We start from the raw sequence: 21,882 nt of genomic DNA on the forward strand, positions 1-21,882 counted from the left end.
CCCTCAGGCATATGTTTGACAACTTGTTTTAGCGACTCCCAACATCGCTTGAAAGAGAAGCTCCTCATTAGCTGCTTCTGTAGAGATTCAAGCACATGCCTGCATTCACACACTGGCTTCAACAGCATCATCCACAGCCCAGAACATTAAACACATACAAATATTTTCCACAATCCACTCTTAAAATATCTGGCAACAAAGCCATTGGTGCAAGGAATGATTCCCAGATAAATAAATCTGAATACCAGGTTTGAAACCTCAGAACATCAGGTTGCCATAGCAGGAAAAAGCAGACACACGTGACTATGCAATTAATAGTATTTAAAACATTTGCCTCTAAAACCTGGCAAACTATGACCAAAAATTTTACACCTTTTCAATTAGAAAACTTTTTATTAAAAAAAATTATCAGATATCTATGCACGGTTCATAGTTAAATGTCTTCTTTATTTTGAGTTGGTTGCATTTGAACTCAGACATTTTACTGACAACGTTTTATACATTTTTTTTCTTTAAAAATCCCACAAGGTAAAAAAAAAAACAAACCCACACATACACCACATATACAGGAAACTGTATTTTTCAAAGGCGCTTTTTTTTTTTTTTCTTTTTTTCCCCCATGTCAAGAAGTGCAATTTCGCTTCTACGATTCTTTAAAGTAAAACAGTTTCATCCATCAGTAAAACAATACACTACACCAAGAATTGCACCAGATACCTTAATATATCTCATGTATCAGCTGTATCTCGCTTCTCCTATGCACTGGTTAAGGTCGTGAGAGATCTATATGAAAATTATGCTTACAGTAACTCATCTTTACCAGTATAGGCAGGTCAGTAAATGTACCTACACTCTGTGAAATTGCCTATGACTGTTGGAGAATGGAAGTCAATAATATCTACAATTACACCAGTGAAATGTTTACATTTACTGTAACCGTCTTACTTTTGCATACAACTGTGTGCTCTGCTCCAAGCCACTGAGACCTTATGATTGTACTGCAAGTCTATCATGGGAATACATTCTCAAAAAAATCCATAATTTAACATAGAATTCTGGTTTTTATCTCACTGAACGTGATTCTTCCACACATCCCTCTGGCCTCTGGCTCCATTTAAGACAACAGAACTACTCCCTTTTTTTCCCCCCCACCAGCATCAACGTATCAGCTCTGGGGAAAATTTCATAAAGAACTCCGCTTTGGCTTAGGATTTCCTTCACTGAAAACAGTGAATTACACTACTGGCTTTGGAGGGATTTTCAGAAGTTTTCTAGATTGATTCTTCCACATTTTGAGAAAACAAGAAAATGAACAGGCTAGGCTTTTAATGACTCCAAAACCAAGGTTCCTCGTAACTTCATTTCCTTTCGGCTCCAGCTGAAAGACACCCTGTATATCTTATCATAAGACGTGTATTTTTTAATTTGTCATGAAAAACTAAAGTCCATTCCCTTTAGCATCCTTAAAAAGACTCGTTTTATTCCATTTTGCTGAGTTGTTCCATTGCAGAGCGCTGGTTTATGTGAAAAAGTAGGAAATGCACAGATTACCTGAAGTTTTAAGTATTCACTTAGGAAAAGATTTACCTGCTTTGAGATAGAAGACTGAACTAAACCTACTAAGCAGACCCGTTACATTTTAGCATTTAAAACTACAAAAAGAGTCAAAGTTTATGTTTACGTGCACAATCATGAGACTCTGCTCTCCAACTTGAAAATGTTTTTAACTCGAGATATAAGTTTGCAGTGTCTGTTGAATCAAACAACAGAAGTTAAAGCTTGCTTAACCACTTCGTTCTTACAACCACTATTTTACAAAGAAAGATTTTCAAACCTAGGAAGAACAGAGGGACAAGCACAGCAATGACATGGGTGGTGATGGAAAGGAAATAACCGGCCATCCCAGCACCACTGCATCATGTAACTCGACTGCAAATGACACACTGGGCAGTGCCTTACAATAAGAAGGCGATTCCTGTTCAGACTTTTACTTACAGGTACAGGACTATAGTATAAAAGCATCCAGCTTCTTAAAAAAGGGGAACCGAGAAGCTCTGAGAGGTCTAGGTCATCCCAGACTATACTGAAGCTGTAACCCTCTCCATCCTCTAGCACGTCCTCACATAATAGTAGGCATAAATTATTACAAGATTAGTATCTACCCCAGAAAACCCTATGTGAAATGGATGGACATATCTTTGTGTAGACAAGTATTTCAGAACTTGGAATACAAAAATACAGTGCAAAAAACCGTAAGAGTTCTGAAAAATAGTTTTTACATATCAAAAACTCCCAGAATTAAAGAGAGGGATTATAAAGATAAGGTATGGTGCTAAGAAGTGGTTTGTCAAGTTAATAATGGATTATTTCCCTCGTAGAGGTTTACGCATTTCACACCAGCATTTTGCTTTATGTTGTTACAATATTTTTATGGAGCATTATTTAAAAGTAATAATTCAGTCAGAAGTCTAATTTAGAATTCATCATGTTTTACCCTAAACGGCCACTTGGAATGCTGTGAAACATGATTTGCAGCCAGAAGCACCAAGTACATAAATTCTTCCACATCAAAGGAGTAGTTCGTAAATTTTGGATGTTCTCCCAGTGTTGGGTGGTGTCCCTAGAAAAATGAAATAAGGCCTTTTAAGATGGAAGAAAAAAAAAAAAACAAAAACAACACATCTCCCATTCGAGAAGCAAGAAAAAAATTGAGCATCTGCCATTTTAATTTATTATTCCTGATCCACTGATCCGCTCTGAGGCAAAAGAGTCAGCAAAAGAACTGCACAATAGCAATGTTATGGATTAATGGCCAATTAATTTAATTTCTCTTCTTCCCTCAGCCATTAATATCAAATGATTTCTTGCTCATAACAGGGAAGTTAATTTGGTCTAAAGAATGACAATCATATTTTAATTATCAGAACACAGATAGGTAAAGCAAGCTAACCTTTAAACGCTTCAAGTTATAGCACCCCACCCTTCCCCCAGTGACCATCATTACCTGATCTTGAGGGAATACTTTATTCTTTTTTCGCCAAGTGATGTAGCGAATGCCTCTCAACCTTGCCAAATCCAAGTAACAACGTTCATCTTCACAATTGTATCTATGGGCAGGCAGAAAAATCATATTTACCTACAGAGATTGTGCTGAAGTTTACCAGGGTGAAACAGGAAAAAAAACCCCAAAACTTCAGGCCAAAGTCTTTGTTGTCCAGTTCTAAGGCTCCGAAACCATGGACAAATTCTACTCCACCGAAAACAACAAGGGCTACCATCTGCTCCTAAGATGTGGCCTAGGAGGCAGTTTGAGGCACATCAGCACATCAGGCATGCCCCGTCCAGCTGCAGCGGCTCTTGGGCAAGGGGTTCTGAACTTATTTGGAGACTGGACAAAACGCCCTCCAGCCACGAAGATGGGAGACTGGACTAGCTGGTCTTTAAAGGTCCCTTTCAACCCAAAGTATTCTGTGATTTTAAGAAAGTAAGTTTAAAAGAAAGCTACCAGAGAAATTTAGGTAAAACAGAATGGACAGCTAAGCTTGGCCAACAAGGCTGGTGCTCATATCCTGAGCGCAGAAAGGAGTATGTAACTAACCTTCAGGGGGATCTTTAACACCCTGGACATACATCCTATGTAATCAATTCACCTGGATCACCAAAATACTACTAAGTCTCAGACTCAGCAGCCAGAATCTGGCCAGCGAAGCTTTCTCTTTTTTTCCCATTTTCCCCAAGCAATTGCTGACCAGGCTGATTTTACTTATACCACAGCATCTTAAGAAATCACAGGCTAAACCTATATGATACAGTTACACTATATTTTATAATGAAAGCTTCCTCGCATTCGATTCCCAGAAGAGACTGTCAAAAATGAAGCCTAGACGAGGATGCAAGACAAACATTCCCTTGCTAGTGTTTGACTATGAAAGTGCTTCATTAACACATATCAACAGACATCAGCAGTTGTGGTATAAGAGGGGAAAGAGAGAGAAACAGACTTACAGTTCAAAAACAACAGCCCAGTCCGGTAGAAAGAGCAAATGGGTAAGCCCAGCTCCATGCATCCCAATGAATATATCAGAATTGTGGGTAATTCTCAATTGCTCCGAAAATTCAAGTTCCCTGCAGACAACAGAACAAAAACGGTGATGTGGCATGCCTATCCATCTCAGCAAGAATTAGTTACATGAAGAAAGCGCAAAATTAACTTAAGGGAATACTGAAAGGGAGAATTGATTTTTCAGGCAACAATGCTAAGAATCACAAATGCTGCAGCCAGCAATAACTCAGCATGGAATTAAAAGAAATGCAGACAGTTTTCAAAACTTCACAAGAGTCTGTTGGTTGGTTGGTTTTTTTTAACAAGTTAAAGTTTTTGTAAGTTTGAGGCTTTTTTACTTGCTGTTAAAAACAATTGCATCACCTCCTCAAAAAAAACCCCCAAAACCAAAAAACAACAAGACAACAACATAAAAGACCTAAACTGTTCTTAATGTAATGTAGAAGTATACAATTCCCGCAATTAAGATGTGGATATCGAAGCTGAACTTATGCATAGGGCATCAAGCAGAAATAAGGAGACCAGGCTTGTTTCAGCTCCTGGAACTGTTACTCTCTCCCATCCTTTGACTGTAAGCTCCAAATAAAGTATTCTTTTTAAATAACCAGGCGTTCCCTGAGCACACAAGGAAAGAATGGACTAAAGATACTTAATTGTAAGAGAAGACAGACAACTGGAAAAGGAAATTACAACAGGTTTCATTTGTGTACGAACAATTCATACGTTAAGAAGGAAGAGAATAACGTCCTCTCTGACCATTTGGAAGAGAGCAGAAAGAAAATGCCTTAAACTGCAACAAAGCAGTTTAAACTGCTTAAACTGCTGTAAGGGCAGACATCAGAGAAACCTTCTAACTATGACAACGGTGACGCTGCAGGATAACCGTGGAAATCTGTAGTGCTGAATGGTACTACAAACAGTTTCAACAAGCATGGGAATTCTGGAAGTAGCACTTGGTCATGCTTTCAAAGTGGGAAATGACTGACAACAGCCACAGGCAGCATGAGATCACCCCAGTTTCTTCTACCAGCTTACGTACTTGTATTTGTAGTCTACCACTTTGACCTCCAACGTTGATACTGTTTTCAAAGCATTCACAAGCTAAGGAGAAAAATAAAACCACAATGATTAGGTATTCTCCTTCAACTAATTCCTCCCCTGCGCTCCTGATCATTTTACATGCTCCTCCTCCCCACCAGGGAATTACAATGAGTGAGACAAAACAAAGTGTCACTGCCATATAAAGGAGCAGTTCCCCTCCTTTTGTGCCTTCCCACCTAAGATACATCCATTATTCCCAGCAGAGCAACCCCTGGAGGGGAGACCTGGATCTCCTGCACTCTCACAGAGGCTGCTGCTGACTTTACGTGCTCCAGGACCCAATTCTAAACCACTCAAACTAGCAGGAGTTTTGCCAGGAATAGTGGGAAGATGTGGTTGGATTTCCAAGAGATACTCCAATACCTAAAGAAGCAAATTGGTAGCTAGAAGGATTTTCAAAAATACCTCACTAGGCCAGACTTCTACTCACATGAGAAGTGAAACCAGGTTAGAGCCTGGGCTTCTAACCTAAGAGGGCTTTTTCTACGTCTCCAATCCATAGCCAGCAGTAGAGGGAGAAAGAGTGAAGTATTTTCTTTTACGAAAGCATAGTAAAGGTAAGATTGACTTCTCCCTTTCTGTCATGTGCTCATTACCAGAAAACACAGCACACGTAGCAGCACTAGGCGTGCGCTGTGGACAGCCTAGCAGATAAGGCACAAATACAGACATCTGCACTCCATCTATTCTGCCACTAAACTGTTGCATCAAACAAGCCTCAGTTTCTCCCTACACAAGGTGGAGGTGACAATGCCAATTCATTTTTGTCAGGCACTAACAGCTAAGAATAAAGACAGGTATGAAAACATTAGGTATTATCATTTCACCACAAGAGAAGCTACACCATAAGTCCACTAAGTTGCATGACTCAAAAGCGTGAATCAATATGAAAATTCATTAAGTTTTGAATGCACACACTCAGATAGAATAGCTTATGCATTTTAATCTGCAAGCATAACAAAGCTTTTTGTTAGAGTCTTCAACACTGGGGATGCTAGAAATAAAAGATAATTAGAAAGCAAAATAATTTAATTTTATCAGAAGCTCTGCAGCGTCTGTTTGTTAAGAGGAAATACTTTTAGTATTACATCTCTAATCTTCCACTGGTTTTTTAAAAAGGGCAGCAAGGTTCAGTGTCTGGCGTACAGAAAAAAAGACCGGCTAGAAGACATATTAGAAGAAATTAATATTAGCACTGAACATATTTGTCCGAGATTTGCCAGCAGATAGATGTCTCGGCTGTACCTGAAAAAAAAAATCAAGTAAATGAGCAAAATTTAAATTTGTTTTAAAAATAAAAAGGACCACACCTCATTCTGGTTTAATATTTTCCGGTAATCTGTACTGCGTGCAAGTATTGTGACTCGAATTTTCCCATCCTAAAAAGAAAGAAGCAGCAGTGTATTAGCTATGAGGCAGACCTCACCAAAATAAAAACCAAAACAAAACCCTTCCATGTTTACTTTTGGCTTTTTTTTGAGCAACTAAATATGTTCCTTCCCCGTGTAATAGATGATGTAACCACCTTAAAATTCACATCATATTTTCCAACAGATTAAAAGTGTCAAAAACTTTGTGAAAGTCCAATAACAAAGAATAAAACATTTTCTGAAATATCTATTTTATTCAGTACAAAAGAGCCTTTGTGTTACACATTATATGGCAGTTTTTGAAAGCAGGAAAGCAGCTTTCAGGATGGCTTGTGCACAAGATCCTTGAAAAAAAATATTTTACTTCTACAACAGTTCCTCCTTTTACCTCTTTAAATTAATTGGACTCACAGGGGTAAGTGTTCCAAGTGACATAAAGAGATTTAACTGCATGACTCCCATTAGTGTCAGCGGGAGAGGCATAACTAAATGCCTGTGCAGTGCTTTGAACGTGTGCCCCTCAGCGATAATATGTAGGCTACTCTCTAGCAAATACTTCAAGAAGCCCAGAACTGCCGTATCCATCAATGCAGCCATTGCAACAATTTGCAGCGTGTACAACAGAGAAGCCCAGGGCCAGACAGATGGTACCGGGCAAGGATCGGAAGGACCAGATCCAATCATTTCCTCCTCTGATCTGAGCTCCGCGGTACCTATGAGGACTGATAAAGAGCAAGCACTGCATTGCGCTGTGGGATCCCCTCTGCTGCACCCAAGGACAGCACCTTGTCAGCATGCTCCAGAAGAGACCATGCACCATGTATCTTGCTTAACTAGGAAGCACACAAAGGCCTTGAGCAAAGAGAATGGAGATGGGGAAAGCAATCCTAGCATTGGAAGGAGGATGTTCTAAAGGCTGTCCCATGGAAATAAGACAGGGCAACTCTCACAAACATATACAAATGTTTGCTGAAGGCCTTTATAGAACAGGCTGATTTATTGGGGAAAAAAATCCCAAGCATCACAGCAAAGGACAAAAAGCACATGATACGCCCTTATTCCGTACTGGGTCCAGCTTGCTAATGCTGTTTCTCTGGTAGGAGCCGTCAGCTCCATATTACAACTTTATTATTCAGTTATCATACCTTGGGTCCTTCTTGTGTGATATTTAATCTGTGTAACACATGCTGAGAAAATGCTCTAAATAGCCCTGTACCGTGACAGCCAGAGATCTGAAATTTAAAAAGTAGCTGTTAATACAAAAAGTTATTTTGCTCAGAAAACCTCTCTTTATGATCAGTCTTTTGCCATTCTTGTGGAACAAAAGCCTAGTATCATGCACTGTGCTAAACGTGTCACTATTCACTGCAACACAAGTGGCACTTTCATTTAGAAAGAAATATAACACTCTAGAGTATTACAGCCTGAATGCATGAGCTAATACCCTGGAGAAAGCCCGTCATGTACAAGCTCTTGTGCTCTGCAAAAATACCAGGAAGTTCACAGTGCCCACCCATTAAAGAGGAATAATATGCATCTCAAGAGCTGTGACACAGGAGATTGCACACAACCCGTTACTATCAACCAGCCAAAGTAACTTCAAAATCCTAATCTTTAGGGAAGACCATTTCATTTGGAGTTGCATAGACCTTCAACGCAGTACATTTCACGATAACTCAGCTAGATAGTTGAGATATTCTTTAGCTCAGATTTTATACTGTCACACACACATCTACTTAACACAGTGGATGGATAAAAAGGACTTACCAATGGTGTGTTATAGAACAAGCCATATCGCATTCGAGGCAGTAATGAGAAGACTGCTTCTTTAAAGCATACCTGCAAAGGAAGATCACAAGAAGTTACACTGCACTGCTACCTTCCCCTGGCACATCCCCTGCTCATTCAGTGAGATCACTGCTTATAATGAGCTAGCAATTACACACTCCTGTCAAGAACATCCTCACTTCCTTGATGGCGCAAATGAATAGAACAAAGACAATCCTGATCGCAAAAGAGCTCTCACTTCGGATGCTACAGTGCAAGTGCAGGAAGAGGTAAAAAAAAAACACCCCCAAAACGGAACAAACAAGAACTAAATATAAGAAAACCAGTCAGAGAGTAGAGAGTTTAAGACAGGCTTTAAGGGATATAAGAGACTAAAATGATCTCTGAATGAATGGGCACATATTTTGGTAGGAGTAACTTTTTTTTTTTTTTTTTTAAATGATGAGCAGCAGGTGTCCTAACAGTTGCAGGGGAAGATAAACACCTCAGTAGGAGCCAGAAGACTTAGAAAGACAGTAACATTTAAAAAACCCTTAACTTTAGTAGTAGGTCCTGCAGAAGAGAAATCAGTACATAAATACCACCTCTCATAAGACACAAAAGTTAGGTCCATCTATATAAAGCATAGACACACCACAGAATTAGGTTACAGCTCTGTCTCTTGTTTGCAAGGTAGAATACTCACATTACACAAATTAAACATGCATGGAAAGTATCAATGCTTTCCCCTGAAACACCCATATCCACAAGCAGCTTGAGAAGCTGTCACATTTGCTACCTAATGACTACAAATTAAATCAAAATATAAAATTCCATACCCTTTTAGAGTCAAAGGTTTTCAAGTGTATTATTTCATAGTCAGTAAATACCTTCCATGTCTCACTGAACAGATCACCATAGCCATAGGAGCTCTAGGAGGAAAGGAAAAAACACAAGGGCATAACGATTACAGAAATGCATATAAAAACTCTTTTCATGGTTTACAAGTTCTGTATATGAGTTTTAATACACAGTTCATATGCGGTGGAGACGATGACCTCCACAGGACCTAAGACAGCCTAGCACAGAACACAGACATTACAGAACACCAAACCCTGTGTTTACAATGGCAGTTAACTCAAATTGCCTGTCAGTAGTTAATTTTTAATAAAGCAGTTCTATAAATTAGCAATCTATACAAGTTCTTCAGCAGTAGATTAGAATTTCTGAGTTAGAAGCAAGGAGTACGTAATACTTTCCCCAGAGACAACAGAACATAAATTTGAAGTAACAGAAACATTGGGATGGTAGAAGGTTTGAACCTCGACTCCTGAGACTAAAAAACCACCTGGGAGTTCAAACGCAGCAGTAATGTTTGAAGTAAAAAGTCACAACAAGCCTGTTTCATATTTGCCTCTTTTGGGATCATCGCTTGCATGTTGCACGTGTATCACAAATTGAAGGCAATGATCTGATTTGATAGAAGAAACAGCCAGGAAACTATGTTTTGCACTACTTTGACAAGCTACCAAGGCATTTCTCTACAGGGCAGTATAAAAAGCTTCCCCCTTTGCAGCAATGCTCTATGGAACCTTTTAAAAACCATGGACCCCCTAAAACATTGGCCTAGCAGCAGGGGCGCTTGCCTCCGAATTTGTAACATTTCCTACACATGTGAGGGCTAAGTCACCATCTCATGCTCTTTGAATGCAATTAAATGGGACCTCAGTAGCCCTGGTGCAGATTCTCACTTAAAGCTTCCTTTCGACTCTGGAGCTGGTTCAGGCTGCTCAGACAGTTATATGGAAACATTCTCAACAAGAAATTTTGAAAATAAGACTACAAGGACTGCAGAAGAGAGCGGATATCTAGTGAAATGTAAAAGAATCTACAGGGCGCCAGATTTCCTTCAGTTGAAGGGGTGCTTCCTTCCCCTTCTTCTGCCATTAAGTTTTAATGAATTTTACGATCCATACTGCTTTCTGGCCATCTATATTACAAGAACTGCTCTTCCAGATTAGAAGAGAGAGCTGATCTTCAAAGCTGGAAGTACTACTTTCTAACCCTATCTGTTCTCCTTAAAAGCGCTTTATAAACATTGCTTTCCTGCATTTGCAGAGACAGTCTGCAAATCAACACCCAGTGGATTTCCTACTCATTTTCTGCTTTGTTTAACCTACATCTAAGGGCATTACTGTTTAATAAGACCTGTGCACTGATTCTACAGTAGCTAGAAAGTATGGACAAATCTAATTACATCAAGGGGGGGAGAAAAAAAAAAAAAAAGAGAATGACTAATAAGCTCAAGTCCATCTTTCAATCAGCACAGACAGTCCATCAGCAGTTAGTTGGTGCCATCATCTGGTTGTATATGGTAACGAACACAAGCAGACTGAGCGGTTAAGACCCATTTAAAATGACAGTACTGTGACAGTACTTACTTTGAATGGTACAGTTGAAAGAGTTATGTGGTTCAACAACACGATATAAGACAAAGAGCCGCTTTTCAAAGTAATTTACAATACTGACACACCTGATCTTTCCAGAAAGCCATCAGAGCTAGATTAACAGGCCCCTGTATAACATCTAAGAGATCTTGCTTATCTGGAAGGCATTTTAGCTTTCAAAGTGTAAGAGAACTAGAAAAAAAGAGTCTCTTCTAGCCAAAGAGGTTTTGCATTAAATACCAAGCAAGGGATATTTGCAGTTCTTTGTTGAATATTAGTTGTCCTAGCAGTAAATACTCAGAAAGAAAGCGCAGTATTTTATGAGAATAAGACATGGGACAGTATCATAGTCAAGAACTGTGTTATTTCTGGACCTGATTATACATGTTATCTGGCATATTACAAATTGCCTCGTTTTTCGTTATTTAGTTTAACACTTTCCAACACAACATAAACATTGGCCCGTAAAACTAATATTACTCTTAAACACAGTAATGGTTTCACCTCAGCAGTACAGCAGAAACAGCCCCACTTAAAAACTTGTTTTATATGTCATTGTGGCATTCTAAGAGGTGACTGCGAGTAATAACTGCAAGAAGGCAATTTAAGGGCATTAAGTATTACACTCCGTTTTGACATATTCTCTGATAGAACAGATTCTACAATATCTAAGGATTTTATTTAGTTGTTTTCTTTATTACAGGGTGCACATTACTGATTTAGAAAGATATAAGGCTGCATTTCTTTTTAAATCTAGAAGAAACAGTTTTGAGTAAATCTACTTCAATATTATCAGAGAAAAAAGTCTACAGAAAACAGCATTAAATGTTCTAATGCTACGTATTAGAAATACAGATCATGTTATTTTTGAGATCACACCAAAAAAATGCATGATTACGTACTAGCAAAAGATGAGCTAGGGAATAGCGTTCAAACAGCATATGGTTTATCGTAGAAAATCTGTTTCCTAACTATTGCTCATGCACCTGTATTAACAGGATCCAAAAACTTATCAGTTCCACATGGCGAAGCCCACAAGAAAGCTAAGGATTGGCTACTGCAAGCTTCAGAGTCTCTATAAAGCAGAAATACAACCCATTAGAAACATGTTAAAAGCACAGCAGACTTACAGTGTCCCACATGACTATGTTGACATCAGTACTGAAGGAATTATTGATATGCTGGGTAATATAAAGATTGACGAAATCACAGAAGTGATGGTACATATTAACACCTGGGAAAGAAAGAATTGTTAGCGAAATACTACATTACTCACTTCACTTTTTATTGGTTCATGCATTTTTTCCGTAGTAGTGTCCTGCATTTTATATTAGTTTTCCCCTGCTTCTGACTGAACATTTCTTATACACCCTAAAAAAGCAAACCTTTAAAGGGAAGGAATCAAGATAAGAAATCTTAAGTAAAACATGCTTTTAAGAATTTCAGAGAAATCAGAAGAGCAGCTAAAAGACAGCATAAGAAAGAGGTAAGTTTCATGTGCTATTTCTCATTAGAGTCTGCAGCTGCTTTCTGAAGTGTACAAAAGCAACAACTGCTTTACCGATAGCTAGTTAGACATAAAGGAAACATTAAAAACAGGCCTTCGGCACTGATCTTTGTTCTGCTTTAGTAGGGTTAAGGGAAGCTCTGTCTGCAGGACTACAAGACAGAACTTGTACTTGCACACGAGCCAAAGCCTCAGTAATCCCTCAGGTTTTCTGTCTCGGAGCGTTCTTGTTCATTCTTGGTTTCTTAAGCTAATACCTTAAGACCAAGGTGCATAAAGAAGTACCATGAAACAAAGGAGGTAACTTAGTCCAGTTTCCTTGCTAGTGAAGACCGGATCCCTGTTTTGGAACCATGTGTGCACAAGCCCGTGTTTCTAAGCTTCTGACCAGCAAAAGCCGTCATGATAGGAACTGGCTGCCAGGCTTTCTGTACTGCTCAAACAGCAATTTTCCCCACCTCCCCTAAAACAAAGGAGCTGGACAAAATCTCCTCGTGAGCCACAGCTAGACCACGCTGCTCAACAGTACAGACTGACAGCACAGCAACTCTTCCACGGTACCGGTTATGGGGTCTGCAACGACTTTGCTTAAAATATAAGACACTGGCCTGCAGGGGAAGAGGGGCAACACAGTCTACAGTTGCAGTCTCTCACACGGTCAGAGCACAGCAGACAACTATCCAGTTTAAACCACAGCTCACCCCACAGCAGCTTGTCTGTGTGGCTACAACCCGAACACCCCCTTTCATTAACATTTGTCTGCAAAATAAGCTGCATGAACAAAAAGATTCGTGAACTTCAAAAAATGTCCGATACCACTGGCTGATTCATGAAGATGCTTAGGTGCTGCCCCTCTCGTGAATTTTGGTATAGTGCTGCACAGCATTCACCACAGCTCTCTGTAGTGACATAGCTAATTTCTTTCTTTCTAGCCTTTCACCTAAATTTGAAACTTTAAGATTGAAACAGGATTGCTTTTAGGTTTGTGTGTTTTGGCATTTCTGGGGTGGGTAAGGGGAAGTATTTTAATCAACTATCAGAATTTATTCCCTTGAACACCCCGCTTCCTCTTCCATATCATTCAATACACATAGAATCCTCAATTACTGAACACATACTACAAGACAGTATACTATACTTTGTGCTTCATGGAATGAAAACTCATCCAGAAACAGCCAAAATCAAAGATTCTGTACAGAAGAGTCTTCAGAACAAGCTCAAAGACTCTGTCAAAACACAGTCAAGACTCAATGACTGTGCTAAACGAGTTGCAGGATTTTTTTTCTAATTTATTTACTTATTATCTCTGGCAACATGTAAGGATTTAAATGTAGGTTTCCAAGTTGATGAAGAGAACTACAGAAAAAAGGAATTGAAAAGTCACATCATTTTTCAATAATAAAAATATATTACAAGTGAACTTGACCATCACAAAGGCATAAGGTAGATGGGCAAGCTGGACATGGGGTCTTTTTACTGCAGTACTGTAGGATAAAAAAAAATAAATAAAGATACTAATTACCTGCATCTAATTTCATGAAGTATGTTGGCTTTTCAATAACAATGTCACACTTCCCATCTTCCAGGGGTCTGAATTTTAATGCAGTAAATGTCTGGAGTTCTGCAAACCTACAAAGATTCAATCACACAGAACATGCTTTGTCATTAACACGCTTAAACAAACGTACTTCGTACATCTAAGATTTAGTAACTGTTCAGCCAGTCCATTTGATTTAACAGGACTGCTGAAAACTGATAGAGTCTGACAATTAAAATGATTTGAAATTGTAATGGAAGGTTCTTCAGGTTATGAGCTTCAAGAGGTTAACCACCACCTTTGATCTCAGGAGCAAACAGCATCTTTGATCTACAAATCAAGGCAGCAGAGATGTAACGAAGAGCCTTAGAGCCTAGATCTGTGGGTCTAACCCACTTGATCTGCATTGCCAAAGACATTTCAGCAAGATCTTCATGCTTTGGTCACAATAATGAGTGCAGATACAATATTTATTATTCATGGATCTAAACAAGGATGAGCAGTTGAGATGACAAGAGCAGGTAGAGAAGAAAAGTCTCTTCCTATTCTGCAGTTATTCTTAACTGAAATTGACCATCACTGCAAAATGAGGAAAAAAAAAAGAGAAAACAAGAGAAAACTGAATTCTTATATGGACCTTAATGGCTCCAATTCCTTCACGTTTCATCAATTAACTGGCAGTGAAGCTTTGAAGTGCTAACATGCAACCCATGATACTTAATTGGCTACCACAAACCACCTTCTGCACCTCCTACTCAGCCTGTAGACGGTTGCCCATTTCACATTCCAAACACAGGCTCCCTGGGAACACCATATGATAACCATATATCCAGATCAGTTGTTGCATTAGCCCCAAGATCACCAAGGACTGTGTGAACTAAGACACAAGTGCAAACTTTAAGGCATTTCACAACAAAACAATTCTCTCCTCCTATCAAGCATACAACTGGCATCTTGTCCAGAAAACACCTGAAGGTTAGAACTTCAAGTTAGAAGACATTTTCAGATCTTTTGCTGCTGTAAATCAGGCAGTACACAATTACACATAGCATAGTTCAGAACATTCTGCATAGATGTAATTACCAGAGGTACCTTACACAAACTCTCAAATTGACCTTAGAAAGGAGCAACTACTCCCCCAGTATGAAATTCCCTACACACAGCTGCTAGTGCCAATGACAAAAACATAAAAGAATTAGTAAGTGGACTTGGAAGCAGCCTTGACAAGTGATTCTTACCAAGACTGCAACGGGCTCTTGCGTTGACCTTCAGACAAAAACGCTTGAACGTCAAGGGTGCAATGACCTCCAATTTCTCCCTTCTGTAAAAAGTCTTCTTTGAATCTAATGCAAATTAGTAAAAGTCTATCAGCTTTTGTGCAACAGTGCTACAAGTGCTCTGCAATCTTGATTACATACTCAAGCCAGTGCTAGTCAGTCTCACCCAGCAAGGTACTTCATACATATTTAAAACCTGAGTATTTTCTTCAGCATAAATCAAGTATTTACCACAATTCCCAAATAAAGACGGTGGTGACCTTGGAGTTCCACACATCAATTTAGAAAACAGCACTAATCCAACCAGAATGTTATTCGGAATCATTCTCACATACCCAAATGAGTAATTTGATTAGATTTTGCTACATGATTACTTACAGGAGCGTCATTAGTTAGGATTTTTCTTTGTTTGTTTTAATAACAATTTCTCACTGAAATTCACAACCCAAGAATTTTATACAACATATGAAGAGTAAGATGCAAGAACCAGTTTCATGAAAACAAATTGCCAACTAAAAGCACCATCTAAATTTGCTTTTAGGATAGGCTGAGAAGATGACAAAACCCATTCTGAAGAGTATCAGCATCACAGTCATGAAGCAGCTCTTTTCGAGTCAGGTGCCCAAGACACTGACTTCAAAGATAAGGCAGAAGGAAAAATGAGTGATGCCAGCATTAGTGGTATGGGGTTTTTTTACCCATTTTTCCAATACGTAGCATTTTGTGATGTGGGAGATCCAGGTTCAGATCTCTCTTCAGTCTCACTGTATCTAAAAATGCAGTTCCTGGTTCTGGTATAAAGGCACCTAGCACAGGAAGGGTCTTCCTGGCACCTCATACAAAAACAATTCTACTTTGCACAACACCTGATCAAGAAAGGATATGACTGAAAACACAGGAAAATCTTCCTCTCTTCCTCCAGAAGGGAGGATTTCAATCACCCATCATCACTCCATAAAACTGAGAGTTTAGCTTTTCAAGTAAACCTGTACTGCTGACAGCAGCAGCAGACAGCAATCAAGAGGTGTCAATCTCAACAGGATATCAGCAACAAGCCTCTGATCACAGTAAAGCCCATGGCAACAAGCACATCAGCTTTGTTAAACAAATTCTGAAGTCCTTTTCCCTGCCATCCCTTGGTTTTACTATAACATAAGCAAAACAGAGACCTGTCATGGTTTCTCTTTACAGTTCGTAAATCAATGTACAAGTTCGTTGCTCTGCAATGCTGAAGGTACTGAGAACAGGACAGAGATGAATCTCCCTGGTAAGAAAAGAACAAGTAGGATTTTGTCAATAACAAAAATTATGTTTAAGAACAAGTGGAAAGTATCATATCTATCAGAAATACCTACTGTTACTGCAGGCTTACAATGGGTTTTCATTTCATTGAGCCTCTCTCGAATGTAACCAAAGTCAGCTTGTTTCCAGAATATCTGTTGAGCTGTCTCAATGTCACTTGCCCTGATGTACAAAGGAAAAAAAAAAAAAAATCAAGGTCTATTGCTAAATTCTAGTAATAACTTTAACAGATAACATTTTTTCCACTGAAAGTGGAACAGAAGAGCCAGCCTGTTACTCTTTGACATTTGAGATGCAAAACAGGAAGCAACTTATCAGCTCCATGTAAGTGAAAACATCAATGACAATTTAAAGCTATTCTCCCGTAAAAGGGTATAAATCTTTTTTAACATTTTTTCCTCTGTTTTTTAAAGCTAAGAAAGGAAATCCAGAGTTATTTTAGGAACCTGAATTCAAAGCTAAACCAGAATAACGAAAACGTTGTGGCAGGAAGCATTTCAAGCAGCATTTTCTTCCTTAAAAAGTCAAATTTTTAAAATCATGTTGAAAGATGTAAGTTATCTATAAAAACACACATATCTCCACAAAGAATCATCCTTTAAACTCTAAATATCACAATAACGTTAACTTCACAGCTAATAGGAAAGTGAGCACTATACCCTTTTTTAACATACTGTACTGTATACATTTTAAATGAAACTTACCATCCAGTTTCAACATAATCACACACTGGGTAACTGAATCTGTAATCTGATTTGCAAGATTTCTCATAACCCCAGCAGGATCTTAGTTTCTTCAAGTATTTCTGTAACACAGAATAGCTGAATCAAGTTATGCAACAGCAAAATGGGAAATTACTTTAGTTAGTTGTTAGCTAATAAACCACCTCTTGATAATAAATCTTGCATTAAAGGCTTTTGGTTTGGTCTGTTTTCAAAGAGAGCTTCAGAAATAACACACAACAGAGGCTGCAAAGAGGACACGCATGCACAGCAACGCTATCCTTGTCTTTAAGATGTCTGTTCCAGGACAACCACTTTTCCTGACCCACTGAGTAGGATTCCAAAATTTTAACATCGTTAACAGACATAGGTAACAAAGCTAAGTTCACACAAAGCACAGTGCACCAAGCTCCAGGCTGAGTGTACCACCGCTCCCCAGGCAAATCTAGAAGCATCAGCTTCTGCAGTGCTGTAGAGAGACAGAGAAAAGAGAGCACAGGTCCCGCTCCCAGCCCTACAAAGCGGCTCCTGAGAGACAGGAGAATTGCTCCCGAGCCACGTATGGCCCAGATCCTCAGGTTCACAGTCCCTGCTTCAGGTGAATGAATTACATGCAACCACAGGATAAGATTAAATCAGCATTTCATTGATTTGCCTACACTCTTGGCACTTCCACAAACGTACTACTACCGCATGGTAAATATCACAGGTCTAGAAACTCCTAACTGTACTTCGGCCAAACACCTTTCACATGCACAACAGTCATTCAGATTAAGACCATCATTTCAGCTCTGTAACAATTAAAAGGGGGGGGGGGGAAACGTTGCAAACCAGTACGTTAAAAATATAGTCTTGTAACAGCATCAGATTCAGGGAGAGCCCTATACAACTATTTCAAAGGCAGCAATTCCAATTCCCAGTGGAACCGACTCACCAGCAAGGAGACCAGTTCATTACCGTCTTTAACTGCTACAACTCCAAAAATAAACCACCCCAACATTACACTTGAACAAAGAAACAAACGAAAATAAACCTACTTTATACGGGCAATGAGAGTCCTGCTTACAGACGCCAGCAATATGCTGGTTATTGTGCAGAAAGTACGGAATATGCTCATCTGGCAAGTTGAGTGCTTTGTAGCTATATAACGGCTCTTCTGGAATGTTTTTGAATTCAGTAAGATTTTCAGCTTGGGAATTAGCCAGAATTTCTTGCAGTAGCAATCCAAACGCAAGCAACATGAACATGGCAGCCTATGAGTTCTCTACTTAGATAAAAAAAAGGGGAAAAAAAAAAAAAGACACTTAACGTATCTCCAGCATAGCACATTTCAAGCATAATAGACAATATTTAGCCAAAGTCAGTCATATACTCAAAGAATTTGTATTTGTACTGGTGTGGTTTCTTTTTCCTATGAAAAATAAACTCTCACTGAGAGACTAGACTGTACAACCTCAGGATTATCTTTGAATCATTACTCATTGAGGGTTATTACGCCCTACCAACTCACAGTCAAACTAAAATGGGTGTGTTTACTTTAGCTAAATCCCCAGGGATCCTGAGAGTTCAAATGTGGAAACGAAGCATGGAGCATATAATATCCAGACAGCGGGGAGAAAATGTAGAAGTATTGTGGGGGGAGGGGTGAGAAGAGGAAGAATTTTAGTTTAAAAATATGTATTAAAAAAAAAAAACCAAAAAGCATTCTCAGCTTTGGAAGAAACTAATCATTAGCTGAAGGAAAACTATGCGGCCATAAATAAGTGGTCTAACTTAAGTCTGTTTGAGGATGCTTGTTTTTAGTAGTTAACATCATGTTAAAGAAACTTTGAATACTGAATTATGTACTTAAAATTAACTACAGGCCCACGCATATCTATATACTCCACGGCAAACTGGATGCCTTTCTGGTAACACAGCCTTCCCAGCAAACACCCCTGCTTGGAACCATTAAACTTCCCGAGGGGAAAAAAAAAAAAAATTATGGATGGCCTGTATCTAAAAATCCTTTTTTGGCATTATAATTTGCCAAAATTTGCATGCCTGCTTGCAACCAAAGCCTTTAGCGATATTCCTACAATACAAGTAGTTTTACCTGTTTAGTTTGAGGAGAACTGCTTCAGATTTCCCAAGTTCCCAAACCTAGAGGCTGGGGGGGGAGGAAAGCGGAGTTAAACAGGTCCTGCCGAAGGCGGCTTCCTCAGCAACTTCTTGAGGAACCTTTACAGGAATGAGAGCAACCTTCCAACAGCCCGGCAGCCTTCCTGACCAGCCCGGGGGCTGGGATCGAGCAAGACAGCGCTTCCCTTTTCCTACCCCATCCCCAGCCCCAGCCCGAACGCCTCAGGGCCCTGCGGTGCCCGGCTCCCCAGGACGGCGTCACCCCTCACCCTGACTGAGAGACGGTCACTTCGGGAAGGCTCCCGACGCCCACCACCATGCCTGAACCAGCGCCAAGCCCACACTGGACCCACAGCCGGACTCGGTGCCTGGCCCACTCCGGCCAAGCCGGACCCACCCAGGCCCACGGCTCGCCCCGTGAGGCGCCGCCCCCCGCCGCCGCTCGCCCACGCCGGGCGCCTCACCTCAGCTCAGCCCCGCCGGCCCCGGGGAGCGCCACGGCCCATGGGACCGGCCGCTCCTCCCGTTACGCGCTCGCCGACGGCCTTAATCCTCATGCCGCCGCGGCGGCAGCTGGCGGCCGTGCAGAGAGAGGCGGGGGAAAGAGCGCCCGGCCCGGGCTCCTCCGTGAGAGGGCTGCGCCCGCCCCTCCTTCACACCCGCAGGGAGCGGAGCGGGGCGGGCGGCGCCGCCACACCCCGACCCGTCCCCCGCAGCGGGGAGCGAGCGCGGCCTGAGGAGAGGGCTGCCGCCGCCGGGCCCGCCCCACCTGGAGGCGGCGGGAAAGGAGGGAGGAGCCCGGCCGGGCCGGGCCGGCGGCGCCGCTCGCCGGAAACCGGGCGCGCGTCGGCCTCTGCCGCCGCTTCTTTCTCAGCGCCCCATCAGGTGGAGACGCGGCACCTGCGGTAGCGGGGGCGGGCGGGCTGCCCCCCTCCTTCTGCTGCTGCCGCCGCCGCCTCGCACCGGGACGCGGAGGAAAAAGGCCTTTTCCTGCCGCCGCCCCGCAGGAAGCGCAGCCTCCGGGCACCCCATTGTTCGGGGCGGCCCCCCCGGGCGGAGCGGAGAGGTTCCTTAATCCTCCCGGTCAGGCTGCCGGCATCGCCCCTACGCGGCCTCGACGGGCGACACGCAGCCTCTATCGCGGGTTGTTTTACACAATTCCCGCTTCTTCCAGCGCCGCGGGGGCGGGGGGCACCAACCCTCGGCTCCTTTGGTCCTTCCCCCGCAGGGAAGAGCCCTTCTCCCCTCCTTGACAGGTGACAGACGGCCGGGAGAGCCGCGGGAGGGGCGCTGACACCACGTCAACCAGCCCTTGTACTTGAATAAAGGAAATAAGTCTGAATTTCACATCACCTTTAATCCCATTACTGCGGTGTGTTTATAAATAAACCAGCCTCTGTCACCTAAACCCACTGGCATTTGTAACTCTAAATTCAAACGACATTTGGTATATTCTAACTTCAGCAGTATTTTCCTTTCATACCACCGGGTTCAGACATACCCACCCACCCACCAACTATTTTTAAGCCTTTTCTCAAAGAGAACCAGAGCACACTCTTAGCACAAAATTTTATTTTACCCGGACCCCATGCTTTTTACAGTTTATACACATTTTACAACCAGAAAACCAAGGGTTCCAATTTCACCATGTGATAATCCATTTTTGTTTCGTATTCAGGATCTTTATAGCCCTTAGTAAAACATAGGTACATAAACTGCAACAAACTTGTAGCAGGACAAAAAATGAACAGTGCTAACCTTCTCTCTCATATGTGGACACATAGGATTTTGAACGCCACCATCTCCTGTGTTGGTAAAGGATGCAACACAACCCCCAGAGAAGCGGGTACGAGCGCAGGCTGCACCTCATCCAGACCCACCGGCATTACAGGAGGCCTTGCCGCAGACTAGAAAATACCCTCCTCTAAGCTTCACGTAAACCTTTAAACAGCGTTTCTTCATACTTGCATATGCAGTGAAAATGAGGTATAAATTAGTTGCTTTCATAAGGAATATTAGTATTCTGACCTAAGCCCTTTCGTTCTGCATGTTACTTTTCTAGGTAATCTCAGTAATAGCAATGAAGTTAAGGTGTCCAAGCAGACATTAACGTTTCTTCAAAACAAGAATACAAGATTTATACCAGATGATCAGAACAGAACACTTTAAAGTCTATGTTACCTTCAAGAGCCACTTTGTTTCCTAAGGCTTTGATGATTAAGACACAGTAGGCCATCTGATTCTCATGGGATAGTAAAGGTTGCACTAAATGGGAATAAAGAATCCAAAAACAGTCAATACAAATATTTACATCTACTTCTGTAAAATTTAAAAATCTAATACTCTGACAAATGCTTTTATACCTAAAACAGTTAATGCTGACTGCATGTTAAAATTTCCCATTTACCTAAGCTCTTCCTGAAAACCAAAGATAGTCTGAGTGGCACCTGTATCAGCCCTTAAGGAGTATCCACTCACACAGGAAATGGTACTTTCAAAAGCACTGGCAGCAATAGGTTCCAAATAAAAGCTCAAAGGATTAATTAAAAAAAAAAAAAAAAAAAAAGTGCTCCATTTGTCTGCCAAGACTGTAAAAAAAATGGTGAAAAATCAGCAATTTATTGATTCGCTGTAGTAGAAAAAAACTTAATAGAATTACTAATCTTTG

General features: G+C 40.8%; 1 protein-coding gene across 3 annotated transcripts; it reads right to left on the reverse strand.

Annotated features, from left to right (window-relative positions):
* Positions 1 to 661: 661 nt before the first annotated feature.
* Positions 662 to 20,106, reverse strand: EOGT (EGF domain specific O-linked N-acetylglucosamine transferase). 3 transcript variants are annotated; one of them, XM_054216627.1, is made up of 17 exons: positions 19,679 to 20,106; positions 19,189 to 19,242; positions 18,131 to 18,357; positions 17,076 to 17,176; positions 16,425 to 16,533; positions 16,239 to 16,333; positions 15,031 to 15,135; positions 13,778 to 13,884; positions 11,879 to 11,982; positions 9,141 to 9,233; positions 8,302 to 8,373; positions 7,680 to 7,766; positions 6,475 to 6,543; positions 5,103 to 5,164; positions 4,006 to 4,125; positions 3,005 to 3,107; positions 662 to 2,620 (listed from the first exon to the last, which is right to left on the reverse strand). In XM_054216627.1, exons 3-17 carry the CDS (start codon positions 18,338 to 18,340, stop codon positions 2,474 to 2,476), a joined length of 1,584 nt encoding a protein of 527 aa, XP_054072602.1. In that variant the 5' UTR covers positions 18,341 to 18,357; positions 19,189 to 19,242; positions 19,679 to 20,106; the 3' UTR covers positions 662 to 2,473. The 3 variants fall into 3 exon arrangements, with proteins under 3 accessions (XP_054072602.1, XP_054072604.1, XP_054072603.1); XM_054216629.1 differs by having other exon boundaries at positions 18,131 to 18,360; XM_054216628.1 differs by lacking the exon at positions 19,679 to 20,106 and adding an exon at positions 19,484 to 19,568.
* Between the last annotated feature and the right edge of the window lie 1,776 nt (positions 20,107 to 21,882).

This window comes from Rissa tridactyla, chromosome 10 (assembly GCF_028500815.1).
Source record: "Rissa tridactyla isolate bRisTri1 chromosome 10, bRisTri1.patW.cur.20221130, whole genome shotgun sequence".
Taxonomy (NCBI): Eukaryota; Metazoa; Chordata; class Aves; order Charadriiformes; family Laridae; genus Rissa; species Rissa tridactyla.

Coding starts and splice junctions, on each gene's coding strand:
- EOGT (XM_054216627.1), bottom strand. CDS start 18,340: ATGTTCATGTTGCTTGCGTTTGGATTGCTACTGCAAGAAATTCTGGCT. Junction 16,534..17,075: donor GATTATGTTGAAACTGGATG/GTAAGTTTCATT, acceptor TTTGTACATCAG/GGCAAGTGACATTGAGACAG. Junction 3,108..4,005: donor TGGGCTGTTGTTTTTGAACT/GTAAGTCTGTTT, acceptor GCCTGCCCATAG/ATACAATTGTGAAGATGAAC.